This window comes from Pygocentrus nattereri, chromosome 25 (assembly GCF_015220715.1).
Source record: "Pygocentrus nattereri isolate fPygNat1 chromosome 25, fPygNat1.pri, whole genome shotgun sequence".
Classification (NCBI taxonomy): Eukaryota; Metazoa; Chordata; class Actinopteri; order Characiformes; family Serrasalmidae; genus Pygocentrus; species Pygocentrus nattereri.
Genome location: NC_051235.1, coordinates 27,954,718 through 27,979,195, shown reverse-complemented (window position 1 = coordinate 27,979,195; position 24,478 = coordinate 27,954,718). Strand labels below are relative to the sequence as shown.

Here is a 24,478-nt window from a genome sequence, read left to right as displayed (position 1 = left end):
CATGTGAACTGGAGTGGAACTTCACAAATAATAGCGGCTGATTGCCTGTGAGCTGTCTATCGATTGGCTGAGCAGGCCGAGGATGGTTGGAGAGGACAGGAGAGGAGAGGAGATGAGAGGAGAGGGCTTGGGTCGTTCCACCTAACAGTTAATGTATTTTTAGTGGGGTCTTCGCCAGGGGCCTCAGAGATGGCCTCGTGCTCTGACCTTTGAGCCCTGACCTGCTCCATCTTGCTCAACGGTGCTGTAATCCAGAGATGCAGCGGTGCTGGATGATTTCAGACAACACGAGGGTAAAGACAGGCTGCATTAGGCCTTTTTTTTCCCCAAAGCGCCTCTTTAAAACAGCCGTTTTTTCCCCCTCCTGGTTTGTTTGCTCTTAAACTTGGTTGAAATGATGGCTTAATAGTATCGGTCACGCAGGCGCCTTCCTCTCCAAACCCACGAGGGTCAGTGAAGTGCGAAATGAGAAATTTCACAGAATAAGTGCTTTTGCATCCGATGCTCCATTTCTGACAGAAGTCGAAGGAGGGAAAAAAAAGAAATATGAAATATTGCGGCTCGCGCTGCACCCGCTATTAGACGGGTGGCTGGATTATGTATATGTCGCTTCTTTTATGAATTTCAGTTCAAAAGCTATTAATGATGGCCTTTGATTGGCAGCTTGTTGCTGGGCAAGCTCACGTTTAGCGGCCTGTTACGGATTTGCCCTCTAGCGTAGCTTTTTCCCCGAAGCACTTAACGCAATTTTGCGACGTGCTGTTGAAATATAAAAAGAATTGACATTTAAAGAACTTATTTAGCTTCTGGCTTGATATTTCAGAAAGGTTTTTGTGCGCAAGATGCTCTGTGAGTCATTTTCTTAAGAGGCGTCTTTGAAGAGAAATGTTCTCTCTCTGGGATTCGTGAAACGCTCTAAGAACCTGTTTTTTTTAAAGCTGTGTCTTTGCTGTCTTATTGAAGGGCCCAAATTTTACATTGTTCTCTCATTGTGTTTGTGTTGTTGGTTCTGTTGTACATGACCTAGATTCATCCCTTAGAACAGGATTAAGCAGCCTATTTTTCTTACTGTGCCTTTCAGAACGTATGTAAATATGTAAATTGGCTCTATACTGATTGGCTCCCATGTATTGCCCTGTATTAAGCTATTGGGGAGGAGCTAAACCGTAGGCTGAACTAGTTAAGGCTGTGTGTGTATGTATGTATGTATATATATATATATATATATATATATATATATATATATTAGTATGTGCAAAAGTTCCACTGGGTAAATTCCATGTTTTGTTGATTTTCTGAGTGTAAGTACGTGAACACGTCCTCTACAGAGAGCACACTTCACAGTTTAATACACAGTTATTGTTTATGTGCTGAATGTAAAATATTGGAGAAAAGATAAAACAAAAACTGTGGTCTGTGCAGAAGTTATGGCACATTTTATATCTTACGTTATTTTTTTTTTCTTCCAAGATGTTTAGCAACAAATAAAAATTGTGCACTAAAATTTGTAGAAAATTTGAAGCGTGTTCTCTGTAGAGGGTGTGGTAACTTGCACTATATAGACAAAAGTATTGTCCTCCGAATTATTGAGTTCAGGTGTTCAGGAGTTCAGTTTCAGCCACACCCCCTGCTAACAGCTGGATAAAATGAAGCACACAGCCTTGCAGTGTCGATAGTCAAAGACTGGGAGTAGAGGGTCGCACTGAGGAGCTTGTTGAGTGGTGTAAAGCGCCGCCACTGGACTCTGTAACAGCGTAAACGTATTCTGTGGAGTGACAAATCAGTCTGGTTGGATGGATGAGTCTGGGTTTGGCGAATGCCAGAAGAACGTTACCTGCCTGACTACACTGTCCCAACTGTAAAGTTTGGTGAAGGAGGGATGATGCTATGGGGTTGTTTTTCAGGGGTCACTCTAGACCCCTTATTTACAGTGAAGGGAATCTTAACGCTTCGCAGACCGAGACATTTTGGATGACTTTATGCTTCAGTTTTTGCAGGAACAGTTTGGGAAAGAACCTTTTCTGTTCCAGCATGACTGAGCCCCAGTGCACAAAGCAAGGTCCATAAAGGCCTGGCTGGGTGAGTTTAGTGTGGAAGAACAGGCTGTTTGCCGCTAAATGTTCATATATGAACTATACAGACTGAAGAGTGAAGGGTATGTTTTACTGTTTTATTTCAAAAAGGAAAAATAGAGAAAAATTCCCTTTAATAGGCAGAACTGCAGCTTCTCTTGCTTGGATTCATTCTGGTGGGATTTTGGTTGTTTCATGCCTCCAAGATCAGTAGAGAGAGAGAGAGGGAGAGAGAGAGGAAAGAGAGAGAGAGAGAGAGAGGAGAGAGGGAGAGAGAGAGGGAGAGAGAGGGAGAGGGAGAGGAGAGAGAGAGGGGAGAGAGAGAGAGAGAGGAGAGAGAGAGAGGAGAGAGAGGAGAGAGAGAGGAGAGAGAGAGGAGAGTGAGGATAGAGAGAGGAGAGAGAGAGGAGAGAGAGAGGAGAGAGAGAGAGGAGAGAGAGGGAGAGAGAGAGGAGAGAGAGAGGAGAGAGAGAGAGGAGAGAGAGAGGAGAGAGAGAGGAGAGAGAGAGAGGAGAGAGAGAGGAGAGAGAGAGGAGAGAGAGACGAGAGAGAGAGGAGAGAGAGAGAGGAGAGAGAGAGGAGAGAGAGAGGAGAGAGAGACGAGAGAGAGAGAGAGAGAGGAGAGAGAGAGGAGAGAGAGAGGAGAGAGAGAGGAGAGAGAGAGAGGAGAGAGAGAGGAGAGAGAGGGAGAGAGAGAGGGAGAGAGAGAGGAGAGAGAGAGGAGAGAGAGAGAGGAGAGAGAGAGGAGAGAGAGAGGAGAGAGAGAGGAGAGAGAGAGAGGAGAGAGAGAGGAGAGAGAGAGGAGAGAGAGACGAGAGAGAGAGGAGAGAGAGAGGAGAGAGAGAGGAGAGAGAGACGAGAGAGAGAGGAGAGAGAGGGAGAGAGAGTCAGGCCAGATCGCAGGGGACTGAACTACTGCTCTGAACTGTGTGTGTATGTGAGTCTCTCCAGCCCCCTGCCATGCACAGACCCAGTGGTTGGTCCCCTGGTGGTCTTGCACAGCCTCTGATTGCACGCACACACACACACACACACACACATGCACACACACACACACACATGTTCGTGTGGTGAGAACATCAAAATATTAAGAGAACACTCTTCTGACCTCCTTCTGGGACACAAGCCCTGCAGTGTTACCAGCAGGTAGAGTCCACAACAGACGCCGCGGACATGAGTCGTCCCGAAACATACACACATACACACAGGCAGGCTTGCTTTTATTGTTTTCATACAACATCAGGACATGGGGTCAAACAAATATGTCCCATATGTATAACTGCGTGCAAAAGTTTGAGTACCCCTAGTCCAGGGGTCGGCGACATGCGGCTGTTCTACTGCCCTCTTGCGGCTCCACAGTAGAATTAAATCAAATAACCCTCCTTCACAGTAAAATAAAGCTCTGCTGATCATCCAACACAGTTTAACAGTAAATGATCTTAAACGCTGGAGTTAATGTAGTGGAACGGGAAAATTCTAGCAAAAAGCTGGCGAATGAGACGCTGACTTAAACCCCATAAAAAGTCAAACGTTGAGAGAATTTCACAAGAAAAGTTTTAGTTTTGAGGAAAAGTTTCCTGCCAGAGATGTGAAAAAAGCTCAAAGCGGAGCAAAGTAAGGCCGCGTTTCTGTTTGTATTACATTTTTAGTCTCTATCAGCACATCAGCACACACTAAGACATATTTACAGCCAAGGTGGTCAAATGGATGAAATGTGGCTCAAAAGGTGGTTTGATTTTTGTTGAAAGGACAAAATGGCTCTTCTTAACATTTGGGTTGCGACCCCTGGGCTCGTCAGATGACGTTGATTCTCTAAGCGAAGATAAGTGAACACCTCCTCTACAGAGAAAACACTGAAATATGACATTTTTCTGCAAATTTTAGTGCAGAATAGTTTAACATATTGGACAAAAACAAAACATTAAGTGTAAGTATTTATGTGTAATAGGAGTTGTCCAACCTTAAAAGGGAATTCCGCTGATTTTTCCAAAAAAAACTGTGCATAATTAAATAATGAAGAAGTGCAAAAAAGTCAATCATAGCGGTTTGGTATAAAATCCTTCATTCTAGAGAAACAGAATTGTTCACAGTGGTGGTGATGGGAACCAGACGTCCACCTCTAAAAGCTCCCTCCCAGAACGTAACTACATGAAATGGTTGTGAATTCACTGCCGGATGTCTGAGACGCTGTTTTACGGTAGTTATGAATAATGTTTTGGCCCAGGATGTATTTTTAACACACTTTCATGGCAGAGAAGTTCATGCAGTGTGTTGTGAGGCAAAATAGTCCCCAAAGAAACTGTTTTTCTTCTTTTTCCTTCCTTTCTTTTCAGATTTACCACAAATAAAAACTCAGAAGACACATGTAGGTTCACTGATTAGAGAGTAAACTAAATGCCTGTATCAGTGCCGCAGACATCACAGCATGGAAAGAAATCAGACTCGGTGCGTTTCAATGAATAATTTCATATTAAAACACTCAAAGACTTTGTTTACATCTCTACATTTGAATTATGCAGTTTTATTTGACAAATCTGTCTCCTTTAATCTCAGTAACCAGCGCATTTTAATACACAATTAGTGTGTATGTGATGAATTTAACATATCAGAGGAAAAAATAAAACACAAAATGTGGCCTGTGCAGAATTATTGGCACATTTGATGTTATGTTTTGGGTTTTTTTCCCAGGGTGTTTAGCAACAAATAGAAATTGTGCAATAAAAATTGCAGAACATTGTAATTATGTTCTCTGTGGAGGATGGATTGACTTACTTTAACTTAGAAAATCATTAAAACACTTATTTGACCAGGTGATGATCAAATGTGATGGTTTTTGTGACATCACAAAAACAGTGGATTCCAAACAGACTGTGTTTGCAACTAAATTTCCATACGTGGATTATACGGACTGGGAAGTGAAGGGTATGTTTTGGAAGTTTACCAGTGATTACATGCAACATCAAACTGTTATATTTAAAAGAAGAAAAAATTAGAGACAAATTTGGGCCCTTTAATACGCAGAACTGTAGATGCTCCTGCTTGGATTCATTCTTGGATTCAATTTTCAGATTTCAATTTTCAAATATGGGCCATAAAATCAGGAGCTGTTTGTTGTTCCTGACTTTTATGTCGGGTCTGCTTTTCTTCGGTTTCCTACTCCGACACGCTCCTCCTCACTCAGCCTGTCCGCCGGCCTGTGCGTTGTGATGTGGATGTTGATCCTGCTTGTAGACACAGAGTTATTGACGTGCCGCTGCATGTCCCCATCCATCACAGCTCTTAAGTGAATTCCCTCCTGAAGGGCACTTCAACATTGTCAGTGCCGGCCCTGGTCACTCCTGTCTGTCCAGATTGAGGACGTGTAGAGCTCAATGTTTTCATCCTGTTCTCACACACAGGGCATAAACTTCTGTCCTGGCCAGGAGGTCGCTGGGGTCACCACACACACCCAGCAGGAACACACCATGCAGCCGCTCATCTTCCACCTGGGGCGGGACCCTGGAGAGAAATACCCAATCAGGTAAGACGCCGATGTTGATGTAGATGTAGTGTGTTTACTAAACAAACCAATCGAAGCCGTATCGCCCCCTGTGCTCTCTGTCTTTCAGAATGACCACATGGATCATTTTAAAAACTGTTAGGTATTACAGAGCACTTTTGGGCAGTCATGGGCTGGAGGTTAGGGAACCAGCCTCGTGACCGGAAGGTCGCCGGTTCGATCCCCAGAGCCGACAGCACATGACTGAGGTGTCCTTGAACAAGACACCTAACCCCCAACTGCTCCCCAGGCTCCGTGGATAGGGCTGCCCACTGCTCTGGGCAAGTGTGCTCACTGCCCCCTAGTGTGTGTGTGTGTGTGTGTATGTGTGTGTGTGTGTGATCATTAGAGTGTATGTGGTGTTTCACTTCACGGATGGGTTAAATGCGGAGGTGAAATTTCCCCGTTGTGGGACTAATAAGGGTCTCTTAATCTTAATCTTAATCTTAAATGAAATGATGGTATCGCCCCCTGTGCTTTGTGTAACTTATTGCAATCTGACAGATTGACTGTTTAGATCACAACAACATTATATAGCACATTTTAAAGGAATAATAAACAATCTTAGCCCAGATGTAGTTCAACAGCCGTCTAGATGTCTAAACTGTTCTATTATAGTTTAGAACTCAGTCTACTAGGGTAACTTTTGCTAATCAACACTAGAACTCAATAGCAACCCAAATAGCCCAATTCTGGTAAGGTCTGTTGCAAATAAGCGGAGTGAGGAGAGTGGAGCTGAGAACGATCCAGAGGGAACAGAAGACAGCTATCAAGGAGGCGAAGGACAAATAAAGGAGGAAGCTGGAGTGGAAACTCCAGCAGAACAACATGAGGGAGGTCTGGAATGGAATGAGGACCATCACCAGCTTCAGGTCCAGCAACAATGGAGGAGCAGAGGTCAGTGTGGACGGGGCCAACAAGCTAAATCTGTTCTTTAACAGATTTGACACTACAGGCTCTGTCCCCCGCCAGCCTGACTCCTCTGCTGCTGGTCCTCAGCAGACCATTCCACTCATCCCCCCTCCCCCTTCGGATAGCCTGCCCCCCTCTCGTGACAGCCCATCTCACACCTCCATCCCTCCCCCACCCATCACCTCTACAGTGTGTCTCACTGCTGACCAGGTGAGAAGACAACTGAAGAGACTCCACACAAACAAGGCTGCAGGCCCGGACGGGGTTCCACCCAGGGTGCTTAAAGCCTGTGCCGCCCAGCTTTGTGGAGTACTTCAACGTGTCTTCAACATGAGCCTGAGTCTCCAGAGGGTCTCCATGATGTGGAAGACATCCTGCATTGTTCCTGTTCCAAAGACGCCGCAACCCAGTGACGCCAAGGTCTACAGACCAGTGGCACTGACGTCTCATGTCATAAAGACCATGGAGAGGCTCGTCTTGGACCAGCTCTGTGAGGGTCATGTTTTTTGACTTCTCCAGCACATTTAACACCATCTGGCCCGCTCTTCTGGGTGATAAGCTCACAGTGATGCAGGTAGATGCCCCCCTTGTGTCCTGGATTGTTGACTACCTGACTGGCAGACCACAGTATGTACGCCTGCATCACTGTGTGTCGGACAGAGTGGTCAGCAACATTGGAGTCCCACAAGGAACTGTCCTCTCTCCCTTCCTCTTCACCCTCTACACCACGGACTTCAGCTACTGCACAGAGACTTGCCACCTTCAGAAGTTTTCTGATGACTCTGCAATAGTTGGATGTATCAGCAAGGGTGATGAGGATGAGTACAGGGCGACGGTGAAGGACTTTGTCGCAGGGTGTGAGTGGAACCACCTGCAGCTCAGTGTGACAAAGACAAAGGAACTGGTGGTGGACCTGAGGAGGGACAAGGCATCGGTGACCCCTGTGTCCATCAGGGGGGTCAGTGTGGACACGGTGGATGATTACAAATATCTGGGTGTGTATATTGACAATAAACTGGACTGGGCTAAGAACACTGACGCCCTCTACAGGAAGCGGCCAAAGCAGCTGATTGTGCAAATTCTCCTACTTAAAAAGATGAGAGAGGTCTGTAATTTTCATCATAGGTTCACTTCAACTATGAGAGACAAAATGAGAAAGAAAATCCAGGAAATCTCATTGTATCTCACCAAATTAATTATTTGGTCACCCACAAACAAGCAAGATTTCTGGCTGTCACAGACCTGTAACTTCTTCTTTAAGAAGCTCTTCGGTCCTCCACTCGTTACCTGTATTAACGGCACCTGTTTGACCTTGTTATCTGTATAAAAGCCTCAAACAGTCAGACTCCAAACTCCAAAGAGCTGTCGAAGGTCACCAGGAAGAAAATTGTAGCCCTGCACCAGGCTGGGAAGAGTGAATCTACAATAGGCAAGCAGGTTGGTGTGAATAAATCAACTGTGGGAGCAATTGTAAGAAAATGGAAGACATACAAGACCATTGATAATCTCCCTCGATCTGGGGCCCCACACAAGATCTCATCCCATGGGGTCAAAATGATCATGAGAACGGTGAGCAAAAATCCCAGAACTATACGGAGGGACCTGATGGATGACCTGCAGAGAGCTGGGACCAAAGTAACAAGGGCTACTATCAGTAACACACTATGCCGAGAGGGACTCAAATCCTGCAGTGCCAGACGTGCCCCCTGCTTAAGCCAGTACATGTCCAGGCCCGTCTGAAGTTTGCCAGAGAGCATATGGATGATCCAGAAGAGGACTGGGAGAATATCATGTGGTCAGATGAAACCAAAATAGAACTTTTTGGTAAAAACTCAACTCGTCGTGTTTGGAGGAAGAAGAATGCTGAGTTGCATCCCAAGAACACCAAACCTACTGTGAAGCATGGGGGTGGAAACATCAGGCTTTGGGGCTGTTTTTCTGCAAAGGGGACAGGATGACTGATCCGTGTTAAGGGAAGAATGAACGGGGCCATGTATCATGAGATTTTAAGCCAAAACCTCCTTCCATCAGTGAGAGCATTGAAGATGGAACGTGGCTGGGTCTTCCAGCATGACGATGATCCCAAACACACCGCTCGGGCAACAAAGGAGTGGCTCGGTAAAAAGCATTTCAAGGTCCTGGAGTGGCCTTGCCAGTCTCCAGACCTCAACCCCATAGAAAATTAGTGGAGGGAGTTGAAAGTCCATGTTGCCCAGCGACAGCCCCAAAACATCACTGCTCTAGAGGAGATCTGCAGGAGGAATGGGCCAAAATACCAGCTACAGTGTGCAAACCCGGTGAAGACTTGCAGGAAACGTTTGACCTCTGTCATTACCAACAAAGGTTATGTTACAAAGTATTGAGTTGAACTTTTGTTATTGACCAAATAATTATTTTCCACCATAATTTACAAATAAATTCTTTAAAAATCTTACAATGAGATTTCCTGGATTTTTTTTCTTATTTTGTCATAGTTGAAGTGAACATATGATGAAAATTACAGACCTCTCTCATCTTTCTAAGTAGGAGAACTTGCACAATCAGTGGCTGACTAAATACTTTTTTGCCCCACTGTAAATCATAATAAAGTGCTTTTTAAATGGCCCAATACAAGCCATATCACCTCCTGTGCTTTCTCTGCAGTCTTTCAGAACGACCACAAGGATCAATTAAAAACGGCTAAGTATTATAGAGCACTTTTTAAAGGAATAGTAAAAGGATCCAAGTTACCCAGTTTTCCACTTAGCCCATAGCCGAACAGCCAAGATGTCTAAATTCTTTCATAGTTTAGAACTACTAGGCTAACTTTGCTAATAAACACTGGAACTCAATAGTCACCCAAATAGCACAAATCTGGAAGTCACTGTAATTACAGTGCTGTAATGATGAGCAAACCTTCTTCAGATTCCTCCGTCTTTGATTCTAGATCAACACTCTTAATCTTAATGAAGACCTGAATGTGGTTTGAGCTGGTTGAAAAAAGTTTTGTCGGAAACGATTTGGGCCATTTGGGTGACTATTGAGTCCTAGTGTTTGTTAGCAATGTCAGCCTCATAGCTCATGTTTTAAACTAAAGAAGCAAAATGTGGACTCTAAACACGTCTCAGCCAATCAGCTACGTTAACAAGTAATTATTCCTTTAAAGTCAATCAACTTTAAAATCAATTTAAAATCAGCTACATCCAGGATACCTGAAAAAAATGTGTAAATTAGATGTTTTGCCAAATTGTTCCTTTAAATCAAACAGTCTAAGCCATATCGCCCCCTATGGCTCCAGTAGTGTTTTGCAGTCTGCAGTCTGGATCGCCTTTGTGGATCATATAAACATTGTAAATCATTATAGAGCGCTTTTTAAACCAATAGGAACCATATCGGCCCAAATAATGATTCTAGATCAGCGCTCTGACTCCTGAGGGGGTTTGTGAATCTTAATGGAGACCTGGATGCGGTTTGAACAGGTTGAAAAAAGTGTTGTTAATTTTTTTTTTTTTAACTGTGGAAACGATTTGGGCTGTTTTGGGTGACTATTGAGTCCTAGTGTTTGTTAGCAATGTTAGCCTCATAGCTCATGTTTTAAACTAAAGAAGCAAAATGTGGACTCTAAACACGTCTCAGCCAATCAGCTACATCTTGGGTTCCTGACAAACCGTGTAAGCTTGATATTCCGCCAAACTATTGCTTTGAATTGAACAGTAAAAGCCATATCGCCCCCTATGGCTCATGTAGTGTTTTGCAGTCTGCTTTTGTGGATCATGTAAATATTATAAATCATTACAGAGCGCTTTTAAATGAACTGATGGAAGCCATATCGCCCCAGTGAATCTATACTCCTGAGGTGGTCTGTGAAAAAAAGTTTTGGTGATTTTTATGGAGACGATTTGGGCGATTTGGGTGACTATTGAGTCCTAGTGTTTGTTAGCAAGTATGTCGGCCTCATAGCTCATGTTTTAAACTAAAGAAGCAAAATGTGGACTCTAAACAAGCCTCAGCCAATCAGCTACGTTAACAAGTAATTATTCCTTTAAAGTCATATTGCCCCCTATGGCTCCTGTAGTGTTTTACAATCTGCTGGTTTGCCTTTGTGGATCATATAAACGTTATAAGTCGCTTATTAAAAGATATGATAGAAGCCACGCTGCCACCTGTGTTTAAAATCTCTGGATTGTATGAGCATTGTAAAGCATGATAGAGTGCGTTGAAATGACATAATAGACGCCACATACACTGTATTGCAATCGCACTTTAGTTTTTTTAAGAGGAAATGACTTTTTTGCATAATCAGTGTTTTCCACACCACATCAGATTTGTCCACTGATTGCTGCAGGACTACTGCTCTCTGACTCATTCACTGACCACAGCCTGCCGGTGAGGGGGGGGGCGCAGGACTGAATCTGTCAGATCGATTCTGATTCCGGCGCGGGCCGAGCGCTGCAGATTGATCCGTGCGGTCTGAAGGAGGCTGATTAATCGCCGCTCTTTGTGATTGCAAACAGCACCTTTAAAGATCGCTATCTGCACACGCACCGCCGGCGGATAAAATTGCAAGACAGATTGTTCTGATGGAGATGGAAGGAGATGCTGGTTAATGGACACTCTCGCGGTCATCCAAGCGCGGTCCGGTCAGAGTTAAACGCACTTGAAAATGCAAAGGTCACAGAGACGGAAATCTGACCAGATAGTCATGAATACGGAAAGCGCTTTGAGATGAAATGGCGCGTAAGAAGCTTCTGTGTGTTTAAAGCAGCTGTGTGTGATGAACTCCGGCTTTAATGTTGAGGTTCTCTTTGTGGAGACGAGCGCGTTTTACCATCAACCTCCAGCCCTGATGCTGTCCGCTCCCTGACGGAGCCGAGCTGATCCGCCTGGATTAGCCCTCCACCCTCAGGCTACTGACATCCCTCTGGGCGCTCTCTCTCTCTCTCTCTCTCTCTCTCTCTCTCTCTCTCATTCTCTCTCTCATTCGCTCGTTCTCACTCTCTCTCACACGCGCACACACACACACACACACACACTCTCTTTCTCTCTCTCTCTCTCATTCTCTCTCGTTTTCGCTCTCTCGCTCACACACACACGCACACACTCTCTCTCTCTCTCTCTCTCATTCTCTCGCTCTCTCTCTCTCACACCCACACACTCACTCTCTCTCTCACTGTCTCTCTCTATTTTCTCCTCCTTCTTTCTCTCTGTTTCTCCTTCTAGCTGTCTGTCTTTCTCCTCTCCCTCTTTCTTTCACTCTCATTCTCTCACTCTCTTCCTCTGTCTCATTTGTCTCATTCTCTGTTGCTCTCTTTCTCTCTCCCTCGCTCTTCTATAATTCCAAAGTGTTTATTAGGTACACACAGTCTATTGATCAGTCAATTACCCCTCTCTCTCTCTCTCTCTCTCTCTCTCTCTCACTTACTCGGTCTCTCTCTTTCTCTCACTCCTTCTTACTCTACCTCTCCCTCTCTCTTACTCTACTTCTCTCTCTTACTTTCCTTCTCTTTTTCTATCTCTATTTGTTTCTTTCTCTTTTATTATTGCTCCCTCTCTTTCTCTCTTGCTCTCTGTCAATCTTTCTTTATCACACACATGCACACACACAATCTCTTTATTTGTTGGTCCTCCTGCCCCCCCCCCCCCTCTTTCTTATACACAATTACAGTCTTCCCTTTTATCTCGTAAAGGCATCTCGTACCCACACACAAGTGCACTCTCGCCCTGTTTCACTCTTTAACCCTCTCCATTCTCTCCTCCATTTTTCCTCTATTCCCTTCTATCCTCCATGCTCTTCCTCTAGCACCCCCCCCACAACACCCCCCATTTCTTCTCACTCTTGAAGGGAGATGGAATAATTAAACATTAATGTTGTTTTTGATCTCTCCATCCCTTTTTTGCTTGACTGGACTCGAGCCCCACTAGAGCGAGAGGGGGAAAAAAAGATTCTCCAAAGAAATCAATAGCTGTGTTGAACGCAGGAGAATTTATTTGGCTGGCTTTCAGAGAGTGGTCTCACAGTGTCACTTTAACCATCCCCATTCCTCCAGTGCTTGTGAGTATGTGTGTTTGGAGGAAGGCATCTTTGGAAATGCCTGAGTGGGCTCGACACCCTCTCTCTCTCTCTCTCTCTCTCTCTCTCTCTGTCCCATTGTCAGGCCCTGTGCTCCCTGGGCTCCCAGCTGGAGCGGTCGAGCTCATTAATCTTTGTCTGCACCTAAAGAGCCACTTAAGATGATGTAGAGCCTGTCTGTACACATACCTCCAGTCCTGTGGCAGGCTGACAGCACATCCCAACCAAACACGGCACATCCCAAACCAGCACGGCATATCCCAACGTAATACAGCACATCCCAAACCAGCGTGGTGTATCCCAAACCAACACAGCATATCCCAACACAACATGGCACATTCCAAACCAGCACGGCATATCCCAACGTAATACAGCACATCCCAAACCAGCGTGGTGTATCCCAAACCAACACAGCATATCCCAACACAACATGGCACATTCCAAACCAGCACGGCATATCACAACACAACATGGCACATTCCAAATCAGCACGGCATATCACAACACAACATGGCACATTCCAAACCAGCACGGCATATCACAACACAACATGGCACATTCCAAACCATCACGGTATATCCCAACACAACATGGCACATTCCAAACCATCACGGCATATCCCAACACAACATGGCACATTCCAAACCATCACAGCATATCCCAACACAATACAGCACGTCCCAACCCAACACGGCATATCCCAACACAACATAGCACATCCCAGCATGTCATATTCCAACACAATACAGCACGTCCCAAACCAGCACAGCATATCCCAACACAATACAGCACATCCCAATCCAACATGGCACAATCTCAACATAACATAGCACATCCCAAATCAACATGGCATATCCCAACACAACATGGCACATCCCAAACCAACACGGCACATTCCAGCACAACATAGTACATCTCAACATGGCATATCCCAACACAATACAGCACATCCCAAACCAACACAGCATATCCCAACACAATACAGCACATCCCAATCCAACATGGCACAATCTCAACATAACATAGCACATCCCAAATCAACATGGCATATCCCAACACAACATGGCACATCCCAAAACAACACGGCATATCCCAACACAATACAGCACATCCCAAACTATCCTGATACATCTCCCAACCAGACATGGCACATGCTCATCCAATCACATCTCAAACTAATATAGCATGTCATTCTAGCATAGTATATTTCATCTCAACATAGTACATCACATCCTATTACGACACATCCCAACACAACCCTGACCCATCATAGCACATCCAAACCCAACACAGCATGTCCCATTCCAACACAGCATGTCCCAAACCAACCTGGCACATACCAAACCAAATCCAGCACACCCAGAACAGACAGCATATCCCATCACATCAATCTCAACCATAATAACACTTCGCAATCCAAACAGCATATCCCAGCATGATATGTGCGAATCCAGAACTCCACATTCCAACTCAACATGTCCCATCCCAACACATTGCATAGCATCCTTACGCAACAACCCAGCACTGCCCATTCCAAACCAGTATATCCCAGCCCAACACAGCACATCTCATCCCAGCATCCCACATAGCCCAGAACATCCCAGCTCATTCCAACACATCCTGACCCAAAAACAACATATTCTCATCCAACACGGCAATCTCAAGCCAACACGGTACATCCCAGCACAGAACACAGCACATCCCAACTAAAAACATAGCTTATCCTAAACTGAAAACCTGGCACATGCCAACCCAACACAGCACATACAAAGCTAACACAGTACATCCCAAACCAAAACACCACTTTACAGCTCAACCTGGCACCTCCCAACCCAACACAGCATGTCTCATCCCAACATCCAAGCTCAACACGGTATATCCCATCCAATCAAAGTTCATCCCTGCCCAATATGTTACATCCCAACTTGCTGCCCAAACACTGCACATCCCAACCCAACATTCTCTCTCTCACACTATTTCATCCAACACTGGTCTTTACTGCTGCCACATTAGAAAGGATACCGAAGTCCCTTTACCTGTTCATCAGTCCTAATTACCTGATTCTTTTCTCCTCAAGGGGTTTTACTGAGCACAAAACCCAAAAACTGATCACTGATCAAACTTCCACTGCCTTACATTTGAAGACCCTTTCACCTCAACTCTACCTCGTCATTATAACGAGGCCATTCTTGGATGTCATTGGGATGATGAATGAGAGGGTTAGCGCTGCTCTGACCTCTTTTCTGACCACACTAACCAGAATGACTGACCGAAATGGACACAGGGTCTGTCCCAGCTGCCGAAATCCTCGGCCCCATCCTCCCCCACCCCACCCAGTGGCCCTGCCACCCTGCAGCGAGCACTTAAGTCCTGCGGCTAATGTAGCCAGGGGCTCGAGCCTCATCTGCTGCGGACAAGCGTTTCAGCCTCCAATCAATAGTATTCACTGAATTGCTCAATTTCCACAGGGGAGAGAGGGAGACGGGGAGGGAAAGGGCAAAGGTATTTGATTGTGTCTTCAGCTCAATTCCCCCGTCTTCTGCCAAGTGTATCCACGTGTCAGTTGACTTCTTTCATTTATCCATTCAGTTGTGCTTGTGTTTTGTTCGCACGAGTGCTGATATGGGGGTACTTGTTTTTATTGCGTTCCCCTTGCACGGTAGAGCATTTGGAAGTACTGCGGTTGTGTGCGAGTGTTGGTAGTGGAGGGGTTGTGAATCACTAATCAGTTTGGTGACACCTGAGCAATACCCCTGCCCCCTGGGTGCCATGCATTATAAATCAAAAGCCCACATTTGCATGCAGTGTTATTATAATTTATGCCTCTGCGCTTGCAGTGGGGAATCTGTGGGTTAGGACTGGAAGTGATGCTAACGAACCATGCTGACTGAGGATTTTTCATTGTGCTCCTGGACCCTCAGCATAAATAAACATGCAGGCTTTAATTATTGATGCAGGACTTTAAGGGTCCAGAGGTTCAGTCCGCTGTAGTAAATGTAGACGCCAGATCCTTTGTCAAGCCATCTGACACCTACTGTACGTGAAACCCAGCGTTTCCCTGCGCTTGATCACATCTTTCCGTCTTTCTAATGTATGAAGGGATCAAACGTTCGCTCTCGGGAGGTGATGAAGTGATGAAGGACGCTGCTTTTGGCTCCGTTTCACATCCTGTTTGTCTCTGTCAGACTCCAGATTTGTATCACAGGCCTAAGTTCAAACAGCTGATTAAACAAACTGTCCTGCTCCCTCAGGAATGTTTAGCACAATCAGAACCTTTATGACCGTTTTTGTATAATACAGCTGGATCAAAATCCTGTATGAACGATAGAGAAGTGATAGTAGTAGATTAGTGGCAGGGGAGTGATAGTGGTAGAGTGATAGAGGAGTCATGCATTAGTGATAGATTATTGATATAAGAGTGATAGTGGAGTTTTAGATTAGTTATAGAATAATACAGGAGTGATAGATTAGTAGTAGAGAGATAAAAGAGTGATAAATGAGTGGTAGATGAATGATAAAGTGATAGAGGACTGAGATTAGTGATAGAGGAGTGAAGCATTAGTAATAGAAGATCGGGATAGTGGAGTGTTAGATTAGTAATTGGGTGATACAGGAGCGATAGATTGGTAGTAGAGAGATGGAAGAGTGATAAACAAGTTGTAGAAGAGTGATAGAGGACTGATAGATTAGTGAAGCATTAGTGATAGAGTGATAGTGCACTTTTAGATTAGTTATAGTGTGATACAGTAGTGATAGAGCTAGAGAGATAGATAAGTGATAAATGAATGCTAGAAGGACAATAGGGTGAAACAGGAGTGATAGAGGAATGAAGCATTAGTGATAGAAGAGTGATAGTGGAGTGATGCATTAGATATAGATAATTGCTAATGTGATATTGGGGCATTAGATTAGTTATAGGGTGATAGTGGAGCATTAGTGGTGGAAAGTGCAGTGATAGATGAGTGATGGAGTGATGGAGTGATGGTGAGGGATAGAAGAGTGATGTATTAGTGAAAGAGAGGCAACAGAGAAATGCTGTATTATTGATAGATGAGTGATATATTACTGGTTGAGTGATGGATTAATGATCCAGGAGTGATATTAGTGATGGGGGAGGAATACGTGAGTTCTAGTCATAGAGGAGAAAAACAGGAGTGATAGAAATTAGTGATAGAGGAGTGAGAGATCAGTAATGGAGGAGTGATATATTAGCAGTGGAAGACTGAAAGATAAGTGCTAGATGAGCCATAAAGGAGTGGCAAGATATTGATAGAAGAGTGATTGGGGAGTGATATTAGTGACAGGAGTGATAGAGGAATGATAGATGAGTGAGATAGTGTGATAAAAGAGCGATGGAGATTTTTTAGAGTAATTAAGGAGTGATGGCATGATAGAGTAAATGTTTATCAGTAATGGAGTGGCAGAAGTGTGATACTGGAATAATTGGGGAGTGATCGAAGTGACAGAGGAGCAGTAGAATAGTGATCGGGGAGTGATAGCTATATAGAAGTGATAGAGTGATGGTGGTAGAGTGATGGAGTGCAAGAGGGGTGGTGGAGTGAAAGAGGAGTGATATAATGATGGAGTGATGCAGTGAAGGAGGAGCAGGTGTTCTTGTGTGGCGGAAGCCCCCTGCTCCCCCCAGGAGACGGAGGAGTGAACGGAGTGAAGGTGTGAATGGGACAGAGCCTGGGGTTATTACACTAATTGACCCCTCACCCTGCACAGGCACACACGTGCACACACGCTCCCCAGGGGCCAATCAGAAGGCTCTGTTTGGGAGGGGAGGGGGGTCCAGAGAGATGTTTAAGGGAGGGCCAGTGGGATGGAGCTGACACAGGTGCTGCCTGCTGCTGTATTAAGGGTGTAATTGCTGTGGTGATATTTGTCTACTGTGTGTGTGTGTGTGTGTGTGTGTGTTTGTACGCACTCGCATGCTCACATGAGGATCCCATTAACCCTACAGGTCCTATAGAGGACAGAGCTCGCGGGGTCTTGTGTGTGTGTGTGTGTGTGTGGCCCAGGCTTACAGCCGGCTCTCTAACACACAAAGAGTGAAAGCAGAATGGGGTCAGTCCATTTGTTTCGGATGTCTCTGAATGAAGATGTTATGTACCGTATGACTGTGGAAGAAAGGTTTGCGTATGCTTAGTGCTGACCTTTTTCCTCTAAAACACGAGTCAAAGTTATTGAATCCATGGCTTTTGGCAAAATAACAGTACTTCCTTGCCTGGTGATGGTAAACCGAGTTGCCATGGTAACAGCGACGTCTCCCCTAAAAACTTTGCCCTTACAGAAAGGTGTCTAAAACCTCTCACGTTCACAGGTAGACACATGCAACATCATGTGAACAATATGTGATCACATGTGACATCATGCTCGGAAACTTTATTTTTATATATATATATATGGCGCTTTTGTGCATTTTAGGTCACAATTTCTAATTACTTGCTGAGTTTAACACATTGGGGGAAAAAAAACACAATATAAAAGGTGCCATAACTTTTGCACATTTTATTTTTCCCCAATAGTTTAAATTCAGCAAATTATTCAAATGAAGTGTGTTCTCTGTGGAGGAAGTGTTAACTTATTTACACTTAGAAAATCAAGAAAAGTGCAACTTGACCAGAGGTGTTCAGACTTTTGCGTACAGCTGTATGCTATCTAGCCTTAAAGTACACATAATGCATGATATTCCTGTTTAAATTCCCTTTAGGAGCCTTTAAAGGGTCCATATCCTACATTTCCCTGTACATTTGTGTACATATTTTCCTTCCTGTTCACGTATGATATTTCTGTGTGTTTATGTACCAATAAGACTTTTACATGACAGTTTTACATCCTTACTTAGTCCTTCAGAATTAGACTGTTGTGGTTAGTGTGTCTTTAAGACTGATGCATGTAAGTGTATAAATGAGCTCTGTTCTGACTTCTCTGTTCTGGATGTCCTGTATTGTGCCTCATTCTGTGTATGTGTATATGTGTGTGTGTGTATGTATATACATATATGCATAAGGATGAAAAATTGGGCTATAAATGCCTGCAGGGTGTTTGGCGGGATTCATAGATTGAGAAAAGGTGGTACAGTGAATGTCTCATTCGATGTGTGGAAACTGGGTCTCAAAGCAGATGTTTTATGATTGGAAGGGAGGGGTTGCATTTGGCCGCCAAAGGCCACAGTGTGAATGAAGTAGCTGAATTTGCAGGTGTATCCAGACCAGCAGTGGCAGAAATCCCAGTCTACAGGAAATTCTCATCGGTACTGTGGCTGAAAGACGAAACTGACGGACAGAGACCACCGGATTTCTTGCCTGGAAGCAAAGCAATTTTTAGCCACAAGCTCCCCACACAAAAAAACTAGTCACCACCTTAAACACAGATATATATATACATATACATATAGGAATGGTATTAGTTCTTTTACCTCCTTCACTCCTGCTGTTAGTCATATGCTGTAGTGATGTTTCCTAAAGCACACTGACCCTCAGCTCTTCTGCTTTTGAGTGTGTGCTGTCATGCCTGACTCCTGTTCATCTGAAGTGTATAACCATTCATTGGTTGTGTGTGTGTGTGTGTGGGAGATGGAAGCAATGGCTCGAGTGTCCTTGACTCTGCTGAAGAGCTGGGCTCTTTGTGTGTATGTGAACGTGGCTGAATTGATGGTCCAATGCGATTGCCCTGCTTCGGCGTGCGTATGATTGGTTTTGTTCATGCTGCTTCAAGTACATTTATTTCTCTTTTCTCTCTACCCCCGCCTTAGTGTCCTATCTGAAGAATATCTGGCCGTTTTGAGGCGTGTTACTTCGGTCGTGGAGCAGCATCAGAAGACTTTGATTCCTGGTCAGCCTCAGCTGAACATGTGTGACCTGGCAGTGATGGTAAAACAAGCTGCTTTATCCCTTTATTACTTTAATCACCTGTTCTCATCTGCGCCTCAGCTATGCCTGTGCAGTATCAGATAATGAACCCACTCTTCCTGAATGCTGCTGCTCTGTGCTGTCTTACAGACCTGATATTGCTTGTTTTGAATGGACTTTTTTGCTGTAAGCGTCTTAAAATGACACCAAACTGAAACCCAGTACTGTAAATGGGCACATACGGCATATCGCTGCTGTCGGAACAAAACCCTCATATCTCCATTTCTCAGTTTTTACCATAACTTGAAAGTGCCTGTTGACCTATACATTGTGTGTAAATGTTATGATGAGTGGATGAAAAGAAACGGCCCAAAATGACTTGGAAAGACGTCTGGTTCCATTGACTTGCATCACAAGTGAGCTACGTTTTTTCCTTCTCCTGTAAAGTTTCCTTTTTGGTGATACGAGGTTTTGTTCCGACAACAGCAAAATTTAGCTTTTATATATTATATATAGTGTTCTTTCAAAACAATCTGACGCAGGCAGCAAACCACATACAGCATGTTATGAATACTATCAATACCTCTACAGCTGTAAATTAGAATTGTATAATGCTTATTTTTGTCCTTTTCATATTTATTAACATTGATTTGAAGTTATGATACCCAGAATGGTTATTTTATTTTGTTTATACAGTTTTCACAGCTAGGAAACTGATCTGGAGACTGATTAACCCTCGTGTGAAGCTTCTATTTCAGCCGTTTAATTAGAAACGCAGAGCTTGTTTTGTGCTCAGATACACACATAAATATACATGTCCTATTTATCATTCTGCTTATTAACATTATTTATTCTCAACTGACTTTCTCAGACTCTTTTGTTGGGTTTATTTACTTTATCACACATAGCATCCAGAGCTGCTGGCCAGTCAGAATTGAATTCTTCACGGCTCTTTGTGTTCTGCACTTTTCACCCCTCAGCTTCATATTTCTTTTTTAAATGTTATATTGGAGTCTGAATGGAGAGAATGAGGCAGCTGTTATGCAGTAGAGGAAGAGTCTCCCTTTGTGTTGTTTTGGTCTGTTAATAGCACATTAGGAGCAGTGGAGTCACAGATACAGCTGTGTGGCAACAGCGCCCCCAAGTGGCCCGCATTATATACTGCGCCACCACTCAGCAGTCAGCAGAGCTGTTGGTTTAACCTGTTTAATGTCCATATAAAAACGTTACATTTAGCTCTCTGAGCTTGGTTAAGAATACATCTGTCAGAAATGAGTAAAATTCTTCAAATGGCTAAAAATCATTTATTACTTACATCCACATTTGTGGATTTGGCTGATGCTCTTATAATTGAATCATGTAACATAGGAAGAAGTGTGAAGAGTTCGAAATCTGGCCCAGTGACTCTTATTGGTGTGCATTTATTATTATATCATAAAAGGCATCTTTTTAAAACAATAGAAAATCCAAAATTGGTTGTAAAAAAATATATATATATGACAGTTAGATATAATAAAAAAACAATCTAAATGGACACTGTTAGATGACCCTCTGAGACAGAGGTCTGCAACCTAAATGTTAATGTTAAATGTTTTATCCTTTTAAGCTGGTTTGATTTTTGCTTAGAGCCACAATTTTTTATGTTCATTTTAAGTAACGTTTTACCATCTTGGCTGTAAATATGTGCTAAAAAAAAACTAGTACAGGCCTATTATATTTATATATCATGGGGCGGAAGGCAGGATACACCCTGGACAGGTTTTTTATATATATATATATATATATATATATATATATATACGAAAACACAGACTTACTTTGCCCTGCTTTAAGCTTTACCTCAGCTATAGCCGCTTTTCTCACATCTCCAGCAGGAACCTTTTCCTCATAAATGGATCAGTTTCTTGTAAAATGTCTCTCAACGTTTGATTTTTTTTAACGATGCTGAACTCGCTTCTCATTTGCCAGCTACTCGTTGTGATTCCTTTCTTCCACCTTACATGGTGGCACCCTGAGGCACCAGAATGTAAGTGCAGCACCATTTACGGTGGAACGGGAAAATTCGAACAAGAAGCTGGCGAACGAGAAACTGACTAAACGCAAATAAGTCCTTTTGTCTCTAAATTATCGATGTTTCTTTCTCATAAGAAAGAAAAATCTTTCTCTCTGCCGTTTTGTAGCTACTAGCTATGCCAGATAGTTGTCTGTGTTGCTTTGGTGACCAGCAGTCTGTGCTGATCTTCAGGGTTAAAGGGTAAATAAATAATAAACCATTAACTCCAGGGTTAGTGACCATTTACTGTTAAACTGTGTTGAAGGATCAGCAGAGCTTTATTTTACTGTAATTATTATTTTATTATTACCTATGTGATTGACTACGAGGCAGTCACTTAAAGAGCTCTACACTTTGGCCAGTAGGGGAGCTACAGCATCCAAACAAGTGTATCAGAGCAGCTCAAACCCCTGCACAGTTTATCTAATCCTGTACAAACTCCGCAGTGCTGTGCAGCGCGGCAGTCTGAGTCGGCAGGCAGGCGGACTTTAGTCACTACAGTCACTGATACAGCGTGTTGACTTTTCCAGATGAGCTCATGTTATCAGACTGATTTCAGCTTAAACTCGGCCTGCATGACTCACACAGTCGTCTGTCTCTTGACCCTCAAGCACAAACCGTTTTCCTCCCTGTAGAATATCAGTAGGCGCTGCTGTTCAGACGTTTACAATGTTTTAACAGTGTTTTTGATATAAAACCGGTGTGATTGTGATAAATCTGTAAAATTATTCTAATAGGCTAATCTTGCACAGGTTTCAAAAATAGTAAGATGTTACGAAGCTGTAGAATAAAAGATTTTTAATTTTACAAGAAAAAAGAGTTTATTTCTAACTCCAGTGTCCAGAATGATGAGCAGAGCTGCAAATGGTTGTAAAATGAAAGCTGAATAACATCAATAATGAAGTTTAGTCTGATAAATTCTACACTTTATCTGAAAAAAACTCAAACTTTACTGTAAAATTGCTGCATTCTGTACGGTTTGCTGTCATTATTACTGTTTCATATCTGCAGTTTGGACCCCCTTGACCACCTTGTTTACATTTAGATTTGAATAGTCTTATTCACTCTAATCCACTCTGCTCACTTTATGCTTATACATATATTTATATCGCTGTTGTCGGAAACAGAACCTTGTATCTCCATTTTTGTCGTTTTTCAGTTTTTGATATAATTTGAAAATGCCTGTTGTTGTTTACATTGTGTGTAAAATTCATGATGAATGGGCCAAAAGAACCAGAACAGAATGACTTGGAGAGACGTCTGGTTCCATTGACTTACAGTCAAAGTAAAGCAGGTTTTTTCCTGCTCCTGTAAAATTACCATTTTGGAGATACAAGGTTTTGTTCTGACAACAGCGATATATTTATTTACATAATTTATTTTTAATGGTGTTTTTATGTTTGTTTCTTCTGGATTTATTATTAGTCCTAACCAAACTGGGATGGGATTACCTCTTTCATTCCCTTAATGTACAACTTATTGTGGAATGATAGTTAATTAATCTGAATAAAATTAATACACAGAATGAAAAGTGTTGATCAAATCTCGAGGTAGAAAATTTGACAGGAAACTGCTGGAAATACATATATACAATATATTGCCAGCAAGTGTGTTTAGATGCACTCAGTGATCGGATTATTGTTGGATTTCTGGAGTTGTCTGATTATTCAAATGGTCATGTAAACAGCACACGGCAATCTAGAAATCTGACTAAGAAATCTGATAAAGAGGCTGGATTTTAGCTCAGTAATCAGATTTCTCAGTGCATGCGGACTCTTACTCTGATTTCTTTCGCATTTCTCACCAATTTATCCATTTTTGACTTTCTTTATTGTGATATATACTGTACCTCTGGCAGTCATACTAATTACATTGTAAATACTTACATACAGAATAATACAGAATCTAATCTTAGAATATAAAAAGAAAACAAATCTAAACACAACAGATTTACTGATGTTAACTAGCCAGAGTTTAGATTCCCTGCAACCCATCCTTGTGAAATTTTGGAAAAAATATACTATAGTGTACTATAGGAGGCAGTTTAGGGGGCAGTTGTAGGCTGGAGGTTAGGGATCTGGCCCTGTGACCGGAAGGTTGCCAGTTCGATCCCCAGGGCCGACAGTCCATGACTGAGGTGTCCTTGAGCAAGACACCTAACCCCCAACTGCTCCCCGGGCACCGTGGATAGGGCTGCCCACCGCTCCAGGCAAGTGTGCTCACTGCCCCCTAGTGTGTGTGTGTATTCACTAGTGTGTATGTGGTGTTTCACTTCACGGATGGATTAAATGCGGAGTTGGAATTTCCCCGTTTGTGGGATCAAAAAAGTATCACATAATCACTTATAAATGGTTATGGCTGCAGCCTCATGCTTGATTCTGGAGTCACATCGCTGCACATTTCAGTGTTTTTCTTGCTCTGATTGACCTGATTAAACTCATCAGCTCATTAATAAGCCCTTTATAAGGTTAACATGGCAGGGTTAGAGCAGAAAGCACTAACATGTTCCGTGTAGATGGACTAAAACACCAGGATTAGGAAGCTCTGCTACATCCAGTGCATCTGTCTTCCTCAAACACCCCTCAGTACTTGGAGTTCAGTATGGCAGTAAATGTATTTCTGTTTTTTTCTGGCAGAACTGGTCTCCTCCCGGATGTGAGCAGCTGGGAAAGTGCCTCAAACCCCCACCGTCTCAGCCGTGGAAGTGTGACTGGCCACACTGAGGCATCTTTTACACAAACGATCAGAACATTAAACTCTGAGGATGATCTGAAAACCCTACAGCTGATCTCTGCACAGACTCGATGATCTCTTCTGCCTTCGTGAAAATGAAAAACGGGAATTTCTGTCTGCACTCATGATGATCATTTTGATAGATTTTTTTTTTAATTTTGAAGGGAATATTTTAAAATGAATTTAATTATTTAAATCTATTGCTGTATTTTTCTTTTTATTTTTTGCTTTTTGACATCATAATAAAGGAATACGAGAAATGCA

General features: G+C 43.1%; 1 protein-coding gene across 1 annotated transcript in view; it reads left to right on the top strand.

Annotated features, from left to right (window-relative positions):
• The window catches only part of galns (galactosamine (N-acetyl)-6-sulfatase), a 60,104-nt gene extending 35,626 nt beyond the window's left edge, over nt 1–24,478 (top strand). Inside the window, exons 12-14 of the mRNA XM_037534606.1 lie at nt 5,471–5,592; nt 19,332–19,449; nt 24,118–24,478. Coding sequence (XP_037390503.1) covers nt 5,471–5,592; nt 19,332–19,449; nt 24,118–24,204 — 327 coding nt within the window. The 3' untranslated portion in view covers nt 24,205–24,478. The remainder of the gene's footprint in view (nt 1–5,470; nt 5,593–19,331; nt 19,450–24,117) is intronic.